At 32.1% G+C, this 17,660-nt stretch overlaps 3 protein-coding genes across 3 annotated transcripts; 1 reads left to right on the forward strand and 2 right to left on the reverse strand.

Moving 5' to 3' along the window:
- Positions 1-111: 111 nt before the first annotated feature.
- LOC130668294 (EF-hand domain-containing family member C2-like) lies at positions 112-5,052 on the reverse strand. The gene is made up of 9 exons (XM_057470516.1): positions 4,804-5,052; positions 4,427-4,739; positions 3,899-4,365; positions 3,558-3,784; positions 3,250-3,447; positions 1,904-2,380; positions 1,716-1,829; positions 1,421-1,600; positions 112-368 (listed from the first exon to the last, which is right to left on the reverse strand). The coding sequence occupies exons 1-9, from the start codon at positions 4,870-4,872 to the stop codon at positions 143-145; spliced, it is 2,271 nt and encodes a 756-aa protein (XP_057326499.1). The 5' UTR covers positions 4,873-5,052; the 3' UTR covers positions 112-142.
- Positions 5,053-5,672: 620 nt separating this feature from the next.
- On the reverse strand, positions 5,673-8,540 carry LOC130668920 (X-ray repair cross-complementing protein 6-like). The gene is made up of 3 exons (XM_057471444.1): positions 8,244-8,540; positions 7,972-8,173; positions 5,673-7,296 (listed from the first exon to the last, which is right to left on the reverse strand). Exons 1-3 carry the CDS (start codon positions 8,415-8,417, stop codon positions 5,855-5,857), a joined length of 1,818 nt encoding a protein of 605 aa, XP_057327427.1. The 5' UTR covers positions 8,418-8,540; the 3' UTR covers positions 5,673-5,854.
- A 2,859-nt stretch (positions 8,541-11,399) lies between these two features.
- On the forward strand, positions 11,400-17,278 carry LOC130668916 (trichohyalin-like). The gene is made up of 2 exons (XM_057471437.1): positions 11,400-16,352; positions 17,076-17,278. The coding sequence occupies exon 1, from the start codon at positions 11,873-11,875 to the stop codon at positions 16,238-16,240; it is 4,368 nt and encodes a 1,455-aa protein (XP_057327420.1). The 5' UTR covers positions 11,400-11,872; the 3' UTR covers positions 16,241-16,352; positions 17,076-17,278.
- The last annotated feature ends 382 nt before the right edge of the window (positions 17,279-17,660 follow it).

Raw genomic sequence — 17,660 nt, forward strand, 5'->3', positions numbered from 1 at the left:
TAGAGTGTAAATAGTTATGTCGGCCTCGATGTATCAAAATACATTATTCATTAATATTAATAATAAATAAAAATAAAATAGTATTAAATAAATACATGCATATAAAAAAATTTACTTGTGATATTTTATAAATATATAAAAATTATCGACTGTCTGCTATGGCGGAAACAGGATTATCTTCACTTATATTAAGGTCAGTTAAAAATTTGCACCAATCCAATCCTGGACAGTAATCTTTATCTTCAGAAGCCCACCAGAGCGAAGTTTTCAGAGACATCGGCTCAATTGGAGCAACTGGATTTACTTTAACATCCAAGTACTGTATTAAGTCTTTGCAGTCTATGTCTCCTTGTTCGTTTTTATTAATTCTGTTATTCAAATCAAGTGATTTAAATATTTAATTATTCATTTAAGGAAATAATATGGTACTGAAGTTAGCAGACGTCTAACAATTTTTGAATTTTTTAAAGAGATAAATTGTAAAAAAAATAATTTTGAAAAATTGCAGTAAAAGTTCTTTTAATTTTCTACACTACGAAATTTGCGGAGTGAATACGGAACACTTTGTATTTATTTAGTCCCCTTGGAGTGAAATTCACTCCGAAGTTTATTTAAATATTGAAACTGGATCGGAGTAAAATTCACGTGGGTGTAAATGTAGCAGACATGCGACAAGTTATAAATTTTAAATAAATAAATTTGAATAGTGAAATTTAAAAAAACGCGCGGGCTAATTTTTCAATTATCTAAAGACGTATTTTTTTATTTTTATTGTACAGTAGGACCTCGTTATAAGACTATTAGTTTCTCTTGCAAACTATCAATACCTGATTCATAAAAAAACAGCATATAGTCTTATAACGAGGTCCGAATGTACTTACGTTAAATTCATTTATTCAAAAATTTAAAAATTGCCAATAGTCAGTTATATTTACACTCGAAAATTTACTCCAGAGGGGAGTTTATTTAAATATTAACTCTGGATCGGACTAAAATTCACGTGAGTGTTTGAACGCAGCAGACATGCGACAAGTTATAAATTTTGAATAAATGAATTAATAAATTCAAATAATAAAATTTATAAGACTGTTAGTTTCTCTCTCAAACTATCACGATGCCTGATTTCGAAAAAAGACAGCAAATAGTCTTATAACGAGGTCCGACTGTACTTACATTTTATTTATTTATTCAAAAATTAAAAAATTGCCATCAGTTATATTTACACTCATAAATTTACTCCGGAAAGGAGTTAATTTTAAATTTTAAATCCCGGAACTCCGAGTGAATTCAGATTTAAATAAAATCCGTAATCACTCCGAATTTACTCTCATTTTGTTAAAAAAATCCAAAAATTCTTAATCGTCTACTAACTTCAGGCTCATTAAATAATTAATTAAGTTTATTATGAGAAAATATTTACCGATCAAGCATCGCGTCAATAAGTTTTGGGTCTACAGGAAGTCTACAGCCGCGTAAAATCGTATAGACTTTGCTGCGAGGTAAAAAACCTATACCTGCAGGGTCCCAGTGCTTGATATCCTCCTCAAAGCGATCCAAGTCATCCCACAAAAATCTCTTGAGCTCATTATGGATCAAGCGCCTGTAGATCATTCATTTATTCGTTTCGAATGATTCATTATATATTTTACTAATTAGTTAAATAATTAATTTACGGTCTATTGTGTTACGTAACGGGGTTTAAAAATTTTAACTACCTGATGTCTTCTCGTAAATCACGTTCAGGTTTTTCTTTCATCGCGTAGTGTCTTGCTATTGTTATTATTTCGTGTTCTACTATATTATTACCCAGATACTTATACAAAGCCTCTCTATAAATTTCAAATTATTATTATTATTTATACTAATTATTTATTTTTAAAACTTATCATCGATAAATAACCACCTCAATTTATCGTAAGAGAGTACAAGAGCGCCAGATACTTGAGTAATTGGTCGAAATTCTTGAATAAATTGCGCGTAAACAGGCTTAAGAGCGTCTCGGATTTTATCAATAATTAAAATGGTATTAGCTTTGGGAAACTTTTCACAATTATTCTCCATGTAGCGGATGGCGTAGTCGTCAGCTGAAGTTATTTCGAAGATAAATTTTCCAAGGTTGAGACGTGCTCCGACGTAGAACGAACAGGGATCATAAAATCGCGGTTTATCACTTGAATAAATTTCTTGTTCCGGAAGCATCACTTTCATGCGCTTCTGAAAGTAACACTGCTGGAACCCGGTATTTTTAGGCGCTAATTCAAAAATTGATATCGTGTTGTCTTGTAAATAAACGCTGATAACAAACAGACGAGCTGAATTTTCGGGGACGTCTGATATCATTTTTGCACGAAATCTTAAAACATGGCTGTCTTTTTCTTGCCTATAAAAAAATATTTTTAATCTAAAATCTCAATTTTTTATTCTACGATTTTTTTCAGTTTTTATTTAATTAAATATTTTTAATTTTTATCCTAATTTCTTATTTTTTTTTAATATGATACTGAAGTTAGAAGACAATTAACAATTTTCGGATTTTTTTTTTCAACAAATTAATGACAAAAAAAATAAACTAAAAATATGCATGTGTAGAAAATTAAAAAAGCTATAGGTGCAATTTTTTGAAAATTTTTTTATTATCATTTATCGTTTTAAAAAAATCCAAAAATTATTTGGCGTCTGCTAACTTCAGTATCATCTTTTAATTAATGAGTTTTATTAATAGACTAAAAAAATTTGCGCAGTGAACGAGGATTAAATCCGGAGTGAATGCGGAGTAAATGACTCCGTATTTATTTAATCTCGGAGTAAAATTCACTCTAAAGAGGAGTTTATTTTAATATTAAAACTCCGAACCGGAGTGGATGTGGATTTAAATAAAATCCAGATGACTCCGAAATCACTCCGTGAAACAAACTTCATATTCGGAGTAAATTTTCTAAAACTCTAGATCTCCCAGTGAATTCGGATTCAAATAAAATCCGTAGTTACTCCGAATTTACTCCCGATATTTTACAGTTTATGAAATAATTATTTGTCGATTAAAAAATTGAATTACTGAAAAAAAATTAAATTTTTTCTCCGCGTCTTAAAAAATTAAAAAATAAAAATTCACGTGAAAATTCTTTTTTTCAAATTTTTCAAATAAAAAAAATTAAACTAACCGGGAATTTCGATTTAGTTGAGTTAACATAAAATGCCCCATAAATATATTAATAAATAATCATATGTTATATATATATATAAGCATACTTATCGTATGAGAATAGTCTCACGTAGTCAAGTTTGGGTGGTTTGGGAACGACCCTAAAGCAGTTACCCAGCGAATCATCATAAGAGCCAAAGCCATTGTACGGCGGCGGCTTGTATTTTTCGGCACTCGGGCAATGGTAATCGTGCATTGTGTCCGGTCGTTCAAGCGGTTTGAATTCTTCTATGCCATACTTGGTTCTTGTGATTAGAAGAATTGGAGTACGCGAATTAGTAGAGTCAAAACCAATGAACGCATTGTGTTGGCGCACAAAAAAATTTTAAAATAAAATAATAGGAATAAAAAATACCTATAGTACTCTCTCGTCGCAGGATCAAGGTCAGTAATGACGACTTCACGACCGAACACATTGATCCTGACACCAATGGCTAGATCGCTGTCTTTGTAGTACTCGTTGGACAGCTTGCCGGTGTTCAATGAGTCAGCAATCAAGTAACTCTGCTCAGTACTATCGCCGAGTACATTTAATACCGTGAAAGGATCATTAGCACCTATCGGATCTATGCCCGAGTAAAACTGAAATAAAACCCGTAATTTGTTACCACCGGTAATTAAACTGTCGGAATAAATTTAATTACATTTAAACTGATAACGATCATTGCTACAAGAATAAGTCATGTCTGTCCGTACCTTGGGTATTTTCATGCGTTTAATAAACATCGAGCTCACGTCTCGTGCCGACTTGCTCGGCAATATTTCCTTTATTTCAATCGTGTCATCGGCGAGATAGTATCGCAATTCTAGATCATGAATGACTCCGTACTCGCTGGCAGTGTCGTCCCAGTAGCCGGTGAATTTAAGAACCTTGCGGTCGTACTTTAAAAACTTGCCGAGACTGTCGGGCTTTCTGTTGGGCTTCTTTGGAAATACTTTCATACTCCGGTTATCATCGCAAGGATCTGATGGGACGTGTATTGGATCCGGTACTGCGATACCCATACGGTTTAAAAATCTACGGGTAAATTTATCGCAGTCGACAATCTTGTATACGCGGCCGAATATTTCAGGCTCTTTCCCGATATTTAAATCAATTATATCGTAAAATCGGTACTTTACGGGATCGGGCATCGGTATTCGTTGACGTCTTACTAAAACCCCTGCAGGATTAATTAATAAATTAATTGATTAATTTATTTGAAAAGTTAATTAAATAGAGACCTTGTTCCAGTCCGCTGTTACTGACGGAAGGCTCGACGATTTTCATTGTTCCGTCTTCCAAAAAAAAGCTGATGGTCACTACGCGAATTTGACGACCGGATTCACGTCGTTCTTGAACAGTCTCTTGGAAAAATGCTTTGAACATGAGCCTTTGCCCATCGTAGGCAAGCCACGGGGGTATCCGAGTCTCATCATCGTATGGATAAATCGAAGGATCGCGGATCTGATTGATGCTTGAACGTTCAGTTAAATAGTAAACTCCGTCGTGAATTTTGTCAAACAACTGACTGATATGAAAATTATCTCTTTGAACCTAAAGTAAACGATGAACTAAGTGCTTTGAATTGTAATTTTTTTTTAAATATTGATGAGCTTACCGGTGGCTTGGTATTGTATCCGGGTAAAGGAGGAACGGCCAGGGCACGATGGAAATTTTTATCTTCCATTATTTAGTAAGAAAGATAATTATTGGATGGATAAAAAAATGAATACTGGGATGTATAAAAATTGTTGGTAGGAAATGTAAAGTGTTTATATTAAATGATATCTGTTATTGCGTTACCATGGTTACAGTTTATGCTTGAAACTTGATAGTAGGGATTTTGAATTACGAATGACGAGTTAGAGGTTTTTTTGCGTGAGCATTGATTTTGAATTTTAACTATTGCAGTTTATTTTATGATTAAAAAAAATTTAATTAATGAAATTCGACTCTTAATATCACTTCTAAGATTTCCGACTGCCTAAAGTGAACATCCAACCTTTAATTTTGAAAAATCTGCGGAAATTTTGAAGAAATTGTGCGGAAATTCGGGGCTCGCTGCCCATGTCCGAAAAAGAAAATTTCTTCTCACTATTATCGTTAAATTCTACTCCGAACTGTATGATAAACATTTCCGAGTGTCAAAAGTGGGCACCCCAACCCTCACTTTCCAGAAGATTTGCCTTCGAAGAAATTCTACAGAAGTTCGAGGCTCGATGTCCGAAAAAAATAAAAATTCTACACCGATACCGCATTAAAATTTCCGAAAAAGAGGGAATCCTAGTCTTTACTTTTAAAAAAATTCGCCGAAGAAATTGTATAAAAATTTGATGGAAATTCAGGACTTGATGCCCATGCCCAGAATAAAAGAGGCCTACATACATTTAATTACTTTTTCATTATAGAATTAATGAATCCCCATAAATTTAATTAGTCAGAGTTTCTGATGAATTCCAATCAATAAAAAATATTTTTAAATATTTTACTTTTATTCAAACAATTTTAAATACAAAAATAGCAAATGCCCTTTGTAAATAAATTTACAAACTAATTTTACAGTATAAAATATTGGTAATAATAAATATACTGTACTTATAAAATTTCACGATAACACTTTTATAATACTCTTAAGAGGTAATGAAGTTGATTAAAAATTAAAATAGTCATTAGCGCGTTGCTTTGTACTCGAGAAGCCTATTAATGAGGTCCTGTTTTTTTCCCGTGATACTCAAGTCCAAAGCCTTAAGTACAGCCTTCAACTTATCAACAGTAAGTTTACTGAAGTTTTCCTCTTCCAGAACTTCTCTAACGTATTCCATGTCAGCTTTTGGTATCTTTGAAACTGGAATCAAGTGAGCAGAATTGTCAATTGTATTTTTCAATTGATCAAAAAGATTTCCCTGGCTCAGACGATCCGTAATGTCTTCCACCGAAGGCAGAGTCGTGTCGGCCGGTGGTTCTCGTGGCGGTAATTCCAGCGCCAGATTTTCAACGTAAGTTAATTGTCTCTGTAGCTTCGGATTCTCGAACATGGTAACGTCATACTTGACACTGAGTTTCTTTACAAGATTTTTAATCAGCGTTAACTTCTCCTCGTTTATCGGCGCAGGATTTTCATCTTCATCAAAAATATACTTATTTGTTATGTCGTCCAACGATCTCACCTCATGTTTAAACGGAATACGGAACAAATAAAAACCTCCATACTGAACGTAAGGTATCAAATAAGCCAGTCTAGGTGCTCCTGTTTTTTTGATGGTGATGCTGCAGACTGCCATGAGTTTCTTCTCGTTCATCTTGGCTAGTAGTACAGCAAAAAGTTCAATCTGACCTTTGCTGGCCGCACTGTGGCACCCAAGAAAATACGGATGATTAATTTGATCCATAGGATCTCGATTCAACATCGGCTTGAATCCCAAGAGATCGATTCCCTGGTCATGGACGTGGTGGAGACGTCGAACTTCCTCTGGTGTAAACAGAATATCTTTGAGACCGTACTTTTGTGACCGTTTTAAATCATTCGGATCCTGCAGCCTGGAAGCATCTCCGTCATTGTCATTGTCCTCCAGTTCATCAAACGCGTTCTCGTCAAATGACCACCAAGTATACTTATCGAGCGGTTCATTGGTGGCTTTACTTGCTGTTATTTTACGCAAAACTTTACGAGTTTTAGAAAACGCTTGTACGCTGACACGAATTTTCAAACTCGGCTGAATACGAAAGTCCAGATGACCAACAACGAATGACTTATGAACGATATCTTCCTCCAGTTCGCTCAATCCAACGCGCCGGAAATTCCGCGCGGCTAAATTGTCAGATATCTCTTCTATTTCTTTCCAAAACAACTCGTAGTTCCAATCATCGCCTAAACCTACGACCTGAAGTTTGATAGCAAGATCTTTGAAACTCTTGGCATTTATTCGAATACGATTTCTCTCCACGGGGTCTGCGAGAGCTGGATTGTCATCACAAGTCAGAAAAATAACTTTACGACCTGCCATTACTTTTTTTACTGCATTGTAAGTTCTGGTCGCGTGTAGCAGAACATCAGAAAGAGAATTATTATCAGATGAACATAATTTTCTATAGTAATCGATATCTTTATCACCTAACAATATTTATTACTTATTAATAAATTATATAACGATTTTATAGTAAAGGAAATGACCTAGTATCCGACCGGGAACTAGTACCCGGTCAGGAACTAGTACCAGTTCAGGAACTAGTACTAGATCACTCTATGTATTTCTATATTTATGTTTAGTAGAATTTCGTAAATTTAAATATACAAATACATGAGCGATCGGGTACTGGGTCTTTTACCTTAAGGTCGTTCTCAGACAGTGTCCCCACTTTTTAAATTTAAAAATTTTCAATGACCTAATTGTCGTAAGCGCATTAAAATTTTATCAATTAATTAAAAAAAATTGAAAAAAGGACGACGTAGTTGCAATTTCACTGAGATATAGATTTGAAAAAAAATTATAGTTGACATCAATTAGGGGTTACACAAAAATTGTTAAAAAATTTCAGTAAAATCTTCATGTCAATTTTAAAATTCAAATTTTCAAATTTAGTAGACTAAAATTTATCACCAAATTACGTTTAACTTCTAATTGATGACAACTGTAAGTAATTTTTTAAAAATTCTATACAGCAGGGAAATTATTTTTTTTAATTAATTAATAAAATTTAAATACGATTCTGACAGTTGTCATTGAAAATTTAAAAAAAGTGAGTACTGTCTAAGAATGACCTTGAGTAAAAAAAAAATTACACTCACGCATTTTGGCGACATCCATGTACATGTCTCGTTCAATCATTTTGAACTTTTGTACTGACAGAACATTCTTTGGCTCAGTTTCATTCTCGTCGTCTGCTGGATACTCATCTTCTACAATTTCTTTATTTGCGCGGCAAAACATCAGACCCATCCAATCTTCCGCATTTGCGGAGAGTTTCTTTTTCATGACTTTCATGTAGGCCTGGATGACAAGTAGAATAAAAATATATTTTAAATTGTCTTGAATGTTTAGCAAATTAATTGAGACTTACTTCGAGACATTGATGGAAGGGTGTGATACCAAATTCATCTTTGATAAACATTTTGTCAGTAAGATCAATAATAAAGAGGTTACCTATTCGAAATCCATATTGAACCGGTTCATTTCCGTAATGACGAGGTTCTGGTAATTTTATTTGCGACTTTACTTGTGATTGAGATGCCATTTTTATTTATTTAATAATTTGTAAATATGACAATTGTAATTTTATATTTATTTTCAATAACAAAAACACAATAATGGAATCAGCTGCAATGTTTTGATTTTTTATGACTGCGACTGCGGCAAATTTTAGTTTTTAATTTAACCACTGGGTGGCGGAGCAAAATTACGCGCCATAATTTAATGACAGCATTTGAAATTCGCTAGCTAATTGTTTCTTTTAGAGATGAGCGATGTTGATTAAAATAATCGATGTTAACATAATCGATTATTGACGAAAACAATCGAAAAAATTTCCAATTTTCTTAGCGGGAAGTTAAAAAAAAAAATGTTTTTTTTTTCTCATGTGATGAAAAAAGAACCGCTAAAATTTGATTTAAATTTTTAATATAAAATTGTATTGTTTATGTGATTATTGAATAAATAAAAAGTATATGCTTAAACATATTAAAATAAAAACATTTTTAAGTATAATTATTTATTAAAAAGTTCCAATCTTCTTCAGAAGCAGAGTTCAAAAAAACTAATTCATTTGAATGAGACCCAGTTAATCGACTACGCCTTCTCTTTTAACCCTTCAGTACCCACGTTATGAGAATTTTACTCACGTTCGGTTTCAATGTTAATTATTTTTTTAAATTCAAATAAACACCACTTGAAATTTTTTTTACCTTCCGCAAATTTTATGTTCTTTTCAACTGTTTGTTAAAAAATTATTTAATTTCATTATAAATAAAAAAAAGAATTATAAATAAATAAGAAAATATTTATTTAATGGACAACTAAACTATTTCATTGTGCCAACAAATCCAAATATTAAAGCAAAATATTATTATATTAAATCTAATAAATATTACTTAGGCTCAAAAAAATATATTCATTCAGAATAAATATATATATTTGTTCGAGGTTAATAAATATATATTTGAACCTAATGATTATTGATTTAAAAGTAATGGTGTAAAGAAATTTTTTCTAGTTTTATATGTTTTATATATTTAGATGTTTAATAGTTTTTAAAAATTAGTTTTGTTGGTGGATTATAAAACATTTAGTTAAAACAACCAAATATATGATTGGCAATGGGCAATCAAATCATTTTCTTGTCATAACTAAATTTTAGTCGTCAGAAGAAAATTTTTTTTTCAGTGTATGCACTACTACCAAAAGATGGTGACTTCAAAGCTAAACTCGAAGCTGTGAAAAAATCTCTTGATAAAGTCGAACGTTATGGCCCAGCGCAATTTTCTCTCTCAGCTTTGTCATCTCCTAAGCTTCCAGACTGTCAATTTTCTACAATACTTGAAGATATTCCCGATTATTCAGATGCAACAAAATACGACGTAATTCGCAGACAATGTAATACGCGGGCGTGCTCAAAAAGCCAAAATGCTGTACTTCTTTTACGGTAGAACAAGAAGAAAAGTTCAGATCAGCGCTGTCTCAACTTTTAACCGAAGCTGCTAGTACTAACCAAGAAGATTTTTTAAAAAAAGTGCAGTTCGTCATTCAAGATGGAAGCAGGCAAACAAGGAAAATCGGCGAGTAAATTTTGTTTCCTAAATTTATAAAAAAATACACTGAGAAAAAAATTTTCTCCTGACAACTAAATTTTAGTTATGACAAGAAAATGATTTGAATACCCATTGCCAATCATATATTTGGTTGTTTTAACTAAATTTTTATAATCCACCAACAAAACGAGTGATTAGAAACTATAAAATATTTAATAAAGATAATTACGCGTTTAGTATCAATTATAAAATCAAATTGATTACCTGTAGTGTTTATGAAGTAGTCATAATGAAATGTATGATTGATCATTATAGAGAATAAGTTATTAATAATAATTAAATATTATTTTGAAATGACAGAATTTTTATTCAACAGTTCAATAAATGCATATTTAGAAAAACAATTTATTTCCTTCACAAGTTCTTTTTTTCGTACTGTGACAGAAAATGTTCGGGAAAAATATTAATATCAAACATTAATATCATAGTGTAATATAGTATACCCGTTTATTACTATCAAAAATTTTCAGTGGATAACTCGTCCCCTAAATGCTTCAAGCTCGGAATATAAAAACTCCGAAAAAAGTATCTTACCAGGGACACCACAAATGGTGGGCGCGATCTAGTGGCGAGCACCGAACTACTTCAGCTGCTGCTGCCTAACACCATAACTTTTAAAATAAATAATTCAAATTTGAAAACTTATTTTTACATAATAATAAGCTACACCTAGAAATAATCATATTTTTGAATCATATACAATATAAAAAATTTTCGGAGTGATAGCGGATCCAGAGTGAAGGAAATTCAAAATGAATGCAGGACTGAATACTGTTTTTTTTTTTTTTTTATATTTTTCTCGGAATTAAATTAACTCCCAAGGGGAGTTTATTGCACGATTTTAATATTCAAACTTCGAATCGGAGTGAACGCGGATTCAAATAAAATCTAGATTACTTCGCTGAAATACTTTCCTCTTCATTTAGTCCGTATTCGGAATAATCTTTTTAAAAACTCCAGAACTCCGAGTGACGGAGTGAACTCTGCTTTAAAAAAAATCCTTAATGACTCTAAATTTATTTCCGATTTTTCTTTATTTTCATTACTGCAATCGCGTCATAATTTTTTTTGCAATAATCGTACTGTCAATTGATAAAATGTTAAAAATAGAAAACCTTCAAGCAAAAATTTGTCATTGTAATCATAATTAATTGTATGCGTATATGCAGAAAAAAACAAATAAAAATTGATATTTTATTTCGAAAAGTCTCTTTTATTTAACTGAATTATTTTAGACATGTAGAAGATTTCAACTGAGTATTCTTTACAATAAAAGTCATGATAATAAAAGACAGCTTACGGAAATCGCATGACTTTTACTGAATTATTAATTGGACACCGATCGTAGGCGTGTTATTCACCAGTAAAATTAAAAACTTCCCCTCATTATAAGCAAAGCCCAGTAAAAATATTTGGTCCACCGTAACAACCTGCTTGCTTTACATAATTTCTATCGGCGCTAGTTTACGCAGTTGTACATAAATTCATCATGTTGCGCATCGTCTATGGGAGGATATATCTACATTTAAGTAAAATCGATATTACACGCATTCAGACAGTAAAGTGACTTTACACAGTTGGAAGTCAACCGCTAAATATGAGGAAATAAATTATTTTCCGAGCAAGTAGCATCAATGACAGCTTAATGCAGTGAAAATTTCATAATTAAGTGAATTAATTCGGTTCAGTGAGTGAGATCATACCTTCAATCATAAGATCTGAGGATTAATCTCAGGTTTTAGTTTTCCTCAATCAAATCCCTTGATATTAGCGAGATTTTCCGATTACGTTTATATGCAAAGAGAAGTATTATTGTGGATTTAAATGTTATGTAAAAAATGTAACGGTGTTTAAGGCAGAAAACCAGTACTCAGGACCGAATAAAATGAGCAAAATGAATACTTTAGTAGACTGGGTTTCAGTAATTGACAGATTGAAAATAATTGACTTGAAAAACTCCGGTGTAGAGACCAAGACGATTACGGACGAGTTCAAGATAACCGAAGATACACTTCAGGAAATAATGAAAAATGAAGATAAGTATAAATCACTTAAAGAATCATTTCTGGTATCGTTTTCAAAAATAAAAGAGATGATAAGTATCGCGCCTGGGTACAAAGAATTGGAGCAAAATCTTCTTACTTGGCTGAGTGAGGTTCGGAGTCATGGACTTGGACTAGACAGTATTACGTTTCAAAGAAAGGCAATGGACTTATATGACAAGATGGGTCCGACGTTTCCTTTTAGAGCCAGTCATAAATGGGTTCGTTATTTTGAAAAATGTCACAATATTGAAGTCACTTTTGGGGCAAGTGAAAATAATATGACTGTAGATACGTTGTTTCGGGGTCAAACAGATTCGGATATTTTGAATAATCGGGCACAGGAAATTGATGAAGAGAAATTGGAGGCAACTATTAGCGGGCAAGAGTCGATAATAAATAAAGAAATTGAAGAATTAGACGAACTGGAAATAGGGGAAGAAGTGGAAATAGTAGAAGAAGTGGAGTTAGAAGAAGAAGTGGAAATAGAAGAAGTGGCAGTAGAAAGAGAAGCGGAAGTAGACAGAGAATTAGCAGTTAATCAATCCAATATTTCAGGGACTCTACAAAATTTTACAACAGAAATTTTTACAGGAAGTATAATAATTTTAACTATTTGCCAAAATGATCCGATATTTTATCAAGTAATAGAAGAAGAAAATAAACGAGAAGAGGTAGAAAAACCGTGTGAAGAAAATGAAGAATTAAAAAATAAAGGAATAGCAGAAGAAGCTTTGAATAATCGATCGGATCTTATAGACCTTTCGGAAAATTGTACAGAAGAAATAGATACAGAAGAATCAATATTTCCAAGTATGAGTCAACAAGACTTTTTGATAAATTTGGGAATTGAAAAAAAAAGAGATGAAAAAGAGAGAAAAATAAAAATTGAAGATGTAGAAGAAAATTTAAAAGACAGAAAAGACGAAGAAGAAAATTTCTCGATTAATCTATTGAATTTTTTAGATGATTCAGAAATTAGTACAGAGGAAATAGACAGAGACAAAATAATAATTTCAAGTGCCGATCTACAAATGTTCATAAAACAAGTTATTGAAAATAAAGACGAAGTCGATCGAGAGGAAGAAGAATTAGGAGACAGAGAAGTAGGAAAGGGATGCCCGATTGATCTATGGGATCTTTCAAATACTTCAGAAAATAGAACAGAGGCAATGGACAATGAAGAATTGATATTTCCGAGTACTAGTCAACAAGTGTCTATGATAAATCCGAATATTGAAGGAATAGATAATGAAGAAGAGGAAGAAAGAGATGAAGACAAAGAAGAAGAGTTTTTGAGTGATGTATCGAATGAGAAAAGAACTCCAGAAAATTCTACAGTGGAAGTGAATCAAGAAGAATTAATGTCCTCAAGTACAAGTCAACAAGTGTCTGTAATACATAAAAAATCAGAAGATGCGGATGCTGTCCCTGATTCTCATAAATATTTTGACAAAGTCAAAGAAAATAGAACAGAGGAAACGGATAATGAAACATTAATATTTCCGAGTACTAGTCAACAAGTGTCTAAGATAAATCCCAATATTGAAGGAATAGATAATGAAGAAAAGGAAGAAAGAGATGAAAACAAAGAAGAATTTTTGAGTGATGTATCGAATCAGGAAAGAACTTCAGAAAATTCTACAGTGGAAGTGAATCAAGAAAAATTAATGTCCTCAAGTACAAGTCAACAAATGTCTGTAATACATAAAAAATCAGAAGATGCGGATGCTGTTCCTGATTCTCATAAATATTTTGACAAAGACGAAGAAGATAAATTTCCGTCCAAAGTTTCACTTGGCCATTCAATTCTCTCAACCGAAAAAAACAAAATTTTAAAAATAGGTGTTACGAAGATGAAAATCATCGGGATGGAAAAGCGAAAAATTATGAAAAAATGTGATATCACTGATAGGATGCAGAAATTGACTATCAAAATTCAAGAAGAAGATAAAAAAGACGTAAATATTTATTCTGAACGAACTAAAGTCAATAAATGGGCTTATAGAAACAGTTTAATCAAAGAACTAGAAGAAAATATGCTAACCTGGTTAATCGATGCGCGAAATAAGGGCATTTTGGTAAATGGAAGAAAATTTAGAAATAAAGCATTACAATTTCACCAAGAGTTGGGGATGAAATATCATTTCAGGGCCAGTTATCATTGGATTAATGCGTTTGAAAAACGTCACAGAATTAAAATTATTAAGAAAAAAAAAAAATCAAATGTCAGGGCACACAGACCATTGAGAACTCGACCTCATCTTCCACGTATGTCGAAAAGACGAGTAGAGAATATGATGAAAAATCAATTATTGTTACCAAGTACTGGACAAGATGCACCTGTACTATGTCAAGAAGAGCAGGATAAAACGGCAGTCAGTTATGAGTGTGGGAACGAAGAACTTGAGCGACGTCTTTTGATTTGGTTAAATGAAGTACAGGACCAAAAACAATCACGAAACGGATTGATATTTAAAAGAAAAGCGATGGAAATATATGAAGAGTTAGGTGGAAAATTTCCTTTTAAGCCTACATACGATTGGGTTTCTTCTTTTGAAATACGTCATAACGTTGAAATAATTAAACGTAACAAAGACAGTGAAAAGGATATAATGAAATTCAATTTGATGAGGAATCAATTGAATCTTTGGCGCACCTCAAAAAAATTAGCAGTAAGTAAAGGAACATTTAAAGAGATTGGAAACACAGATGAAATAAGAGAAGAATACGATGAAAATGAAGAAAAATATGAAGAAATAGTAGAAAAATACGGTGACGGTAGTGAGCAAGAAGAAGATAAAGACTTTGAAAATGGCGAAGAAGAAAAAGAAGCCGAAGAAGAATACGTTGACGATGGCGAGCAAGAAGAAGACGTGTATGCTGAAAATAGCGAAGAAGAAAAAGATACTGAAGAATACTCTACCAATAGCGAAGAAGACGAAGAAGAATATGTAGACGATGGTGAAGAAGAAAAAGATTTCGAAGTAGAAGAATATGTCTACGATAAAGAAGAAGAAGACGTGTATGCTGAAAATAGTGAAGAAGAAAAAGAAACTGAAGAAGAATACTCCAACAATAGTGAAGAAGAATATTTCGACGATGGTGAAGAAGAAAAAGATTTAGAAGTAGAAGAATATGTCGACGATGAAAAAGAAGAAGACGTGTATGCTGAAAATAGCGAAGAAGAAAAAGATACTGAAGAAGAATACTCCAACAATAGTGAAGAAGAATATGTAGACGATGGTGAAGAAGAAAAAGATTCAGAAGTAGAAGAATATGTCGATGATGAAGAAGAAGAAACACAAGAAGAATACGTCGACGATAATGAAGAAGAAAAATACCAACAAGACCAAAGAGATAATGACAAAAATCAAGCAGCAACAGATAATGATGATGGACTATCGTGTAATCTATCGATTAGTGAATTGCAAGAAGAAGAACAAACAGAAAACGAAGGTTACGAAGAAGAGGATACATGGGCACATGATGAAGATTCTCTAGTAAGTCATGGAGAAGATATAAATGGAAATATCCTCCAAAATACTTCGGGAAATTCGGTAATGAGTATAATGAAAAATACAGAAGAAACTTTAAGTCGACAACAAATTAATCGAAAAGAAAAACGAACTAAACACGTAACCTTTGATATCAATAACGATCCCAGTGATGCCCTACAGCCAACAGTCAGTTCGTCGACCCGCTCACCTTTTCTACAGTCTTTAGAGAAGTTTAACGGAATCGAAGATTATTTATCGATACTGAAGTACCAACTGATTTTTAGTGAATGCAAAAAAATGATTGCAAAAGAAGAAATCGCAATATTTTTCAAACAACAACAAATTGAAGATTTAAAACAAGCGTTAGATATTTTAATTAAAACAATAACTTCGGAAGAAGAATTATTGAATCAACTTTTAATGAACGAAACTTGGGCACCATTCGGCCGAATGCTGTGTGCTGAAGATATTGCATGGGTATCCAAAGATCGCATTCTTTGTACATTTTGTTACGAAGATACTGAAGACGAGTACGATAATTACCACAGAAGTGCAATCGACCATAAATTAACATCAAATAAAAAACTAAAAAGTCGAATTTGCGGTAATTGTTGTAAATCGACTCTCGATTTTCGTCCAGCTGCCAAATGCACTGAGTGTATTATTCCTTTTTGGCGAAGTAAACCTTATTTTAGGTTACTTTTTAAATAAAAATACAAATTAGTTTCATATGCAGATAATGCCAACGAATCTTGCATCACTAGACCGAGTTTAAAAACATGTATATACGCACAGATGTCTTTGAACTCGCGTTATAGAAATGGTCAGTATAGTCAATCGATTATTTAATTTTATAAAGTATTTAACATTAGTTTCCCTTAGTAGGGGAGGGAAGGGCAAAACGGGGTACTTAAGGAAATACCAAGTTTTCGAGGACTCAAATACACTAAATCTTTTTTTTTTTAATGATATTTAAAGTAAATAGAAAAAAATTTCAGTTACCGTTAGAAAAAATTTTTTTTATTTTTGCGGGAAAAATGGGGTACCCCCTAAAAAAAAAAATTCTGGATTTTAAATGAATTTGATTAAGTTAAAATTTTTTGCAAGTAATTTATATGAAGAAAAATTATATTTTGCATGATTATTGTATACAAAAGAAGAAAAAAAATTTGTAATAGTTTTTATCATAAAACAAAAGTCATTAATATTTTTCAACTGACAATTGATTTTTGAAAAAGTTTAACAAAAAAAATTCAAAATAACGCTCAATTATATTTTTCCAAAAGTGATTTTGGAATTTTTAAAAACCATTTAAAATACAAAATTTTTTTTTATAAAATTTTGGGGGTACCCCGTTTTGCCTACCCTACCCCCTTTTGTCCCCTCCCTTCCCTATATATTTTGATATATAAAATTATTTTTTGGTGATATACATTGTGATAATAAATGATTTTTGAATATATTTAAAAATTGATATTTGCTCATATTAAATTACAAAAGTATACTAATTTTTTTAAAGAGTATTTATAAAGCTGCAATGTTGCAGTTGTATGCAATTGGAAAATTGCAAGGGGTTCAACTCGAAGCTCAAACATGTCATATGACACAACTAATCAATAACTACAACATTTATCATATCCGACAGTTTTAATTTTATTAAAAAACATCAATACTGTCAGACAATAAATTATTTATAAAAAAGTGTAATTAATGTCTTTGCATGATAATAAAATATGTATTTATTGATTAATAAACAACTAAATATTAATAATTGTTTGAATTTTTATTTTAATTATAACTGGGAAACAATCGAATTTTTTTTTAAATTCCTGTTACCGCCAATAATTTTTTTACCTGCGCCGAAAATTTAAATTCTTACCCCGTTTAGAAGGAAGAAAGTCGTTCCTTTCTTTTATAAGAAAACAAATAATAAAAATTAGCGCATGTGCATTCTTTCTATGAACAGGCAAAAATTTTAACTTTCAGCTGCAGATCTGGTGAAAAATCAGAGAAAGACAGGACTCGTTTTTGGCTCGGGCAGACAATGCACGTGGGTTGGAATGTCCTACTTTCCTCCCCCCTGATTAAACAACTGAATTCGATCGAATTAAACAGAATTGATTTTTTAATT

Source organism: Microplitis mediator, chromosome 5 (genome assembly GCF_029852145.1).
Source record: "Microplitis mediator isolate UGA2020A chromosome 5, iyMicMedi2.1, whole genome shotgun sequence".
Taxonomy (NCBI): domain Eukaryota; kingdom Metazoa; phylum Arthropoda; class Insecta; order Hymenoptera; family Braconidae; genus Microplitis; species Microplitis mediator.

What these genes read in the sequence shown, in the direction of transcription:
- LOC130668294 (XM_057470516.1), bottom strand. Translation starts at nt 4,872, where the DNA reads ATGGAAGATAAAAATTTCCATCGTGCCCTGGCCGTTCCTCCTTTACCC. An exon ending in GCGACGAGAGAGTACTATAG is followed by an intron (nt 3,448 to 3,557) that starts GTATTTTTTATT and finishes TCTAATCACAAG; the next exon opens with AACCAAGTATGGCATAGAAG. An exon ending in ATTGACGCGATGCTTGATCG is followed by an intron (nt 369 to 1,420) that starts GTAAATATTTTC and finishes TTTGAATAACAG; the next exon opens with AATTAATAAAAACGAACAAG.
- LOC130668916 (XM_057471437.1), top strand. Translation starts at nt 11,873, where the DNA reads ATGAGCAAAATGAATACTTTAGTAGACTGGGTTTCAGTAATTGACAGA.
- LOC130668920 (XM_057471444.1), bottom strand. Translation starts at nt 8,417, where the DNA reads ATGGCATCTCAATCACAAGTAAAGTCGCAAATAAAATTACCAGAACCT. An exon ending in CCTTCCATCAATGTCTCGAA is followed by an intron (nt 8,174 to 8,243) that starts GTAAGTCTCAAT and finishes CTTGTCATCCAG; the next exon opens with GCCTACATGAAAGTCATGAA. An exon ending in CATGGATGTCGCCAAAATGC is followed by an intron (nt 7,297 to 7,971) that starts GTGAGTGTAATT and finishes AAATATTGTTAG; the next exon opens with GTGATAAAGATATCGATTAC.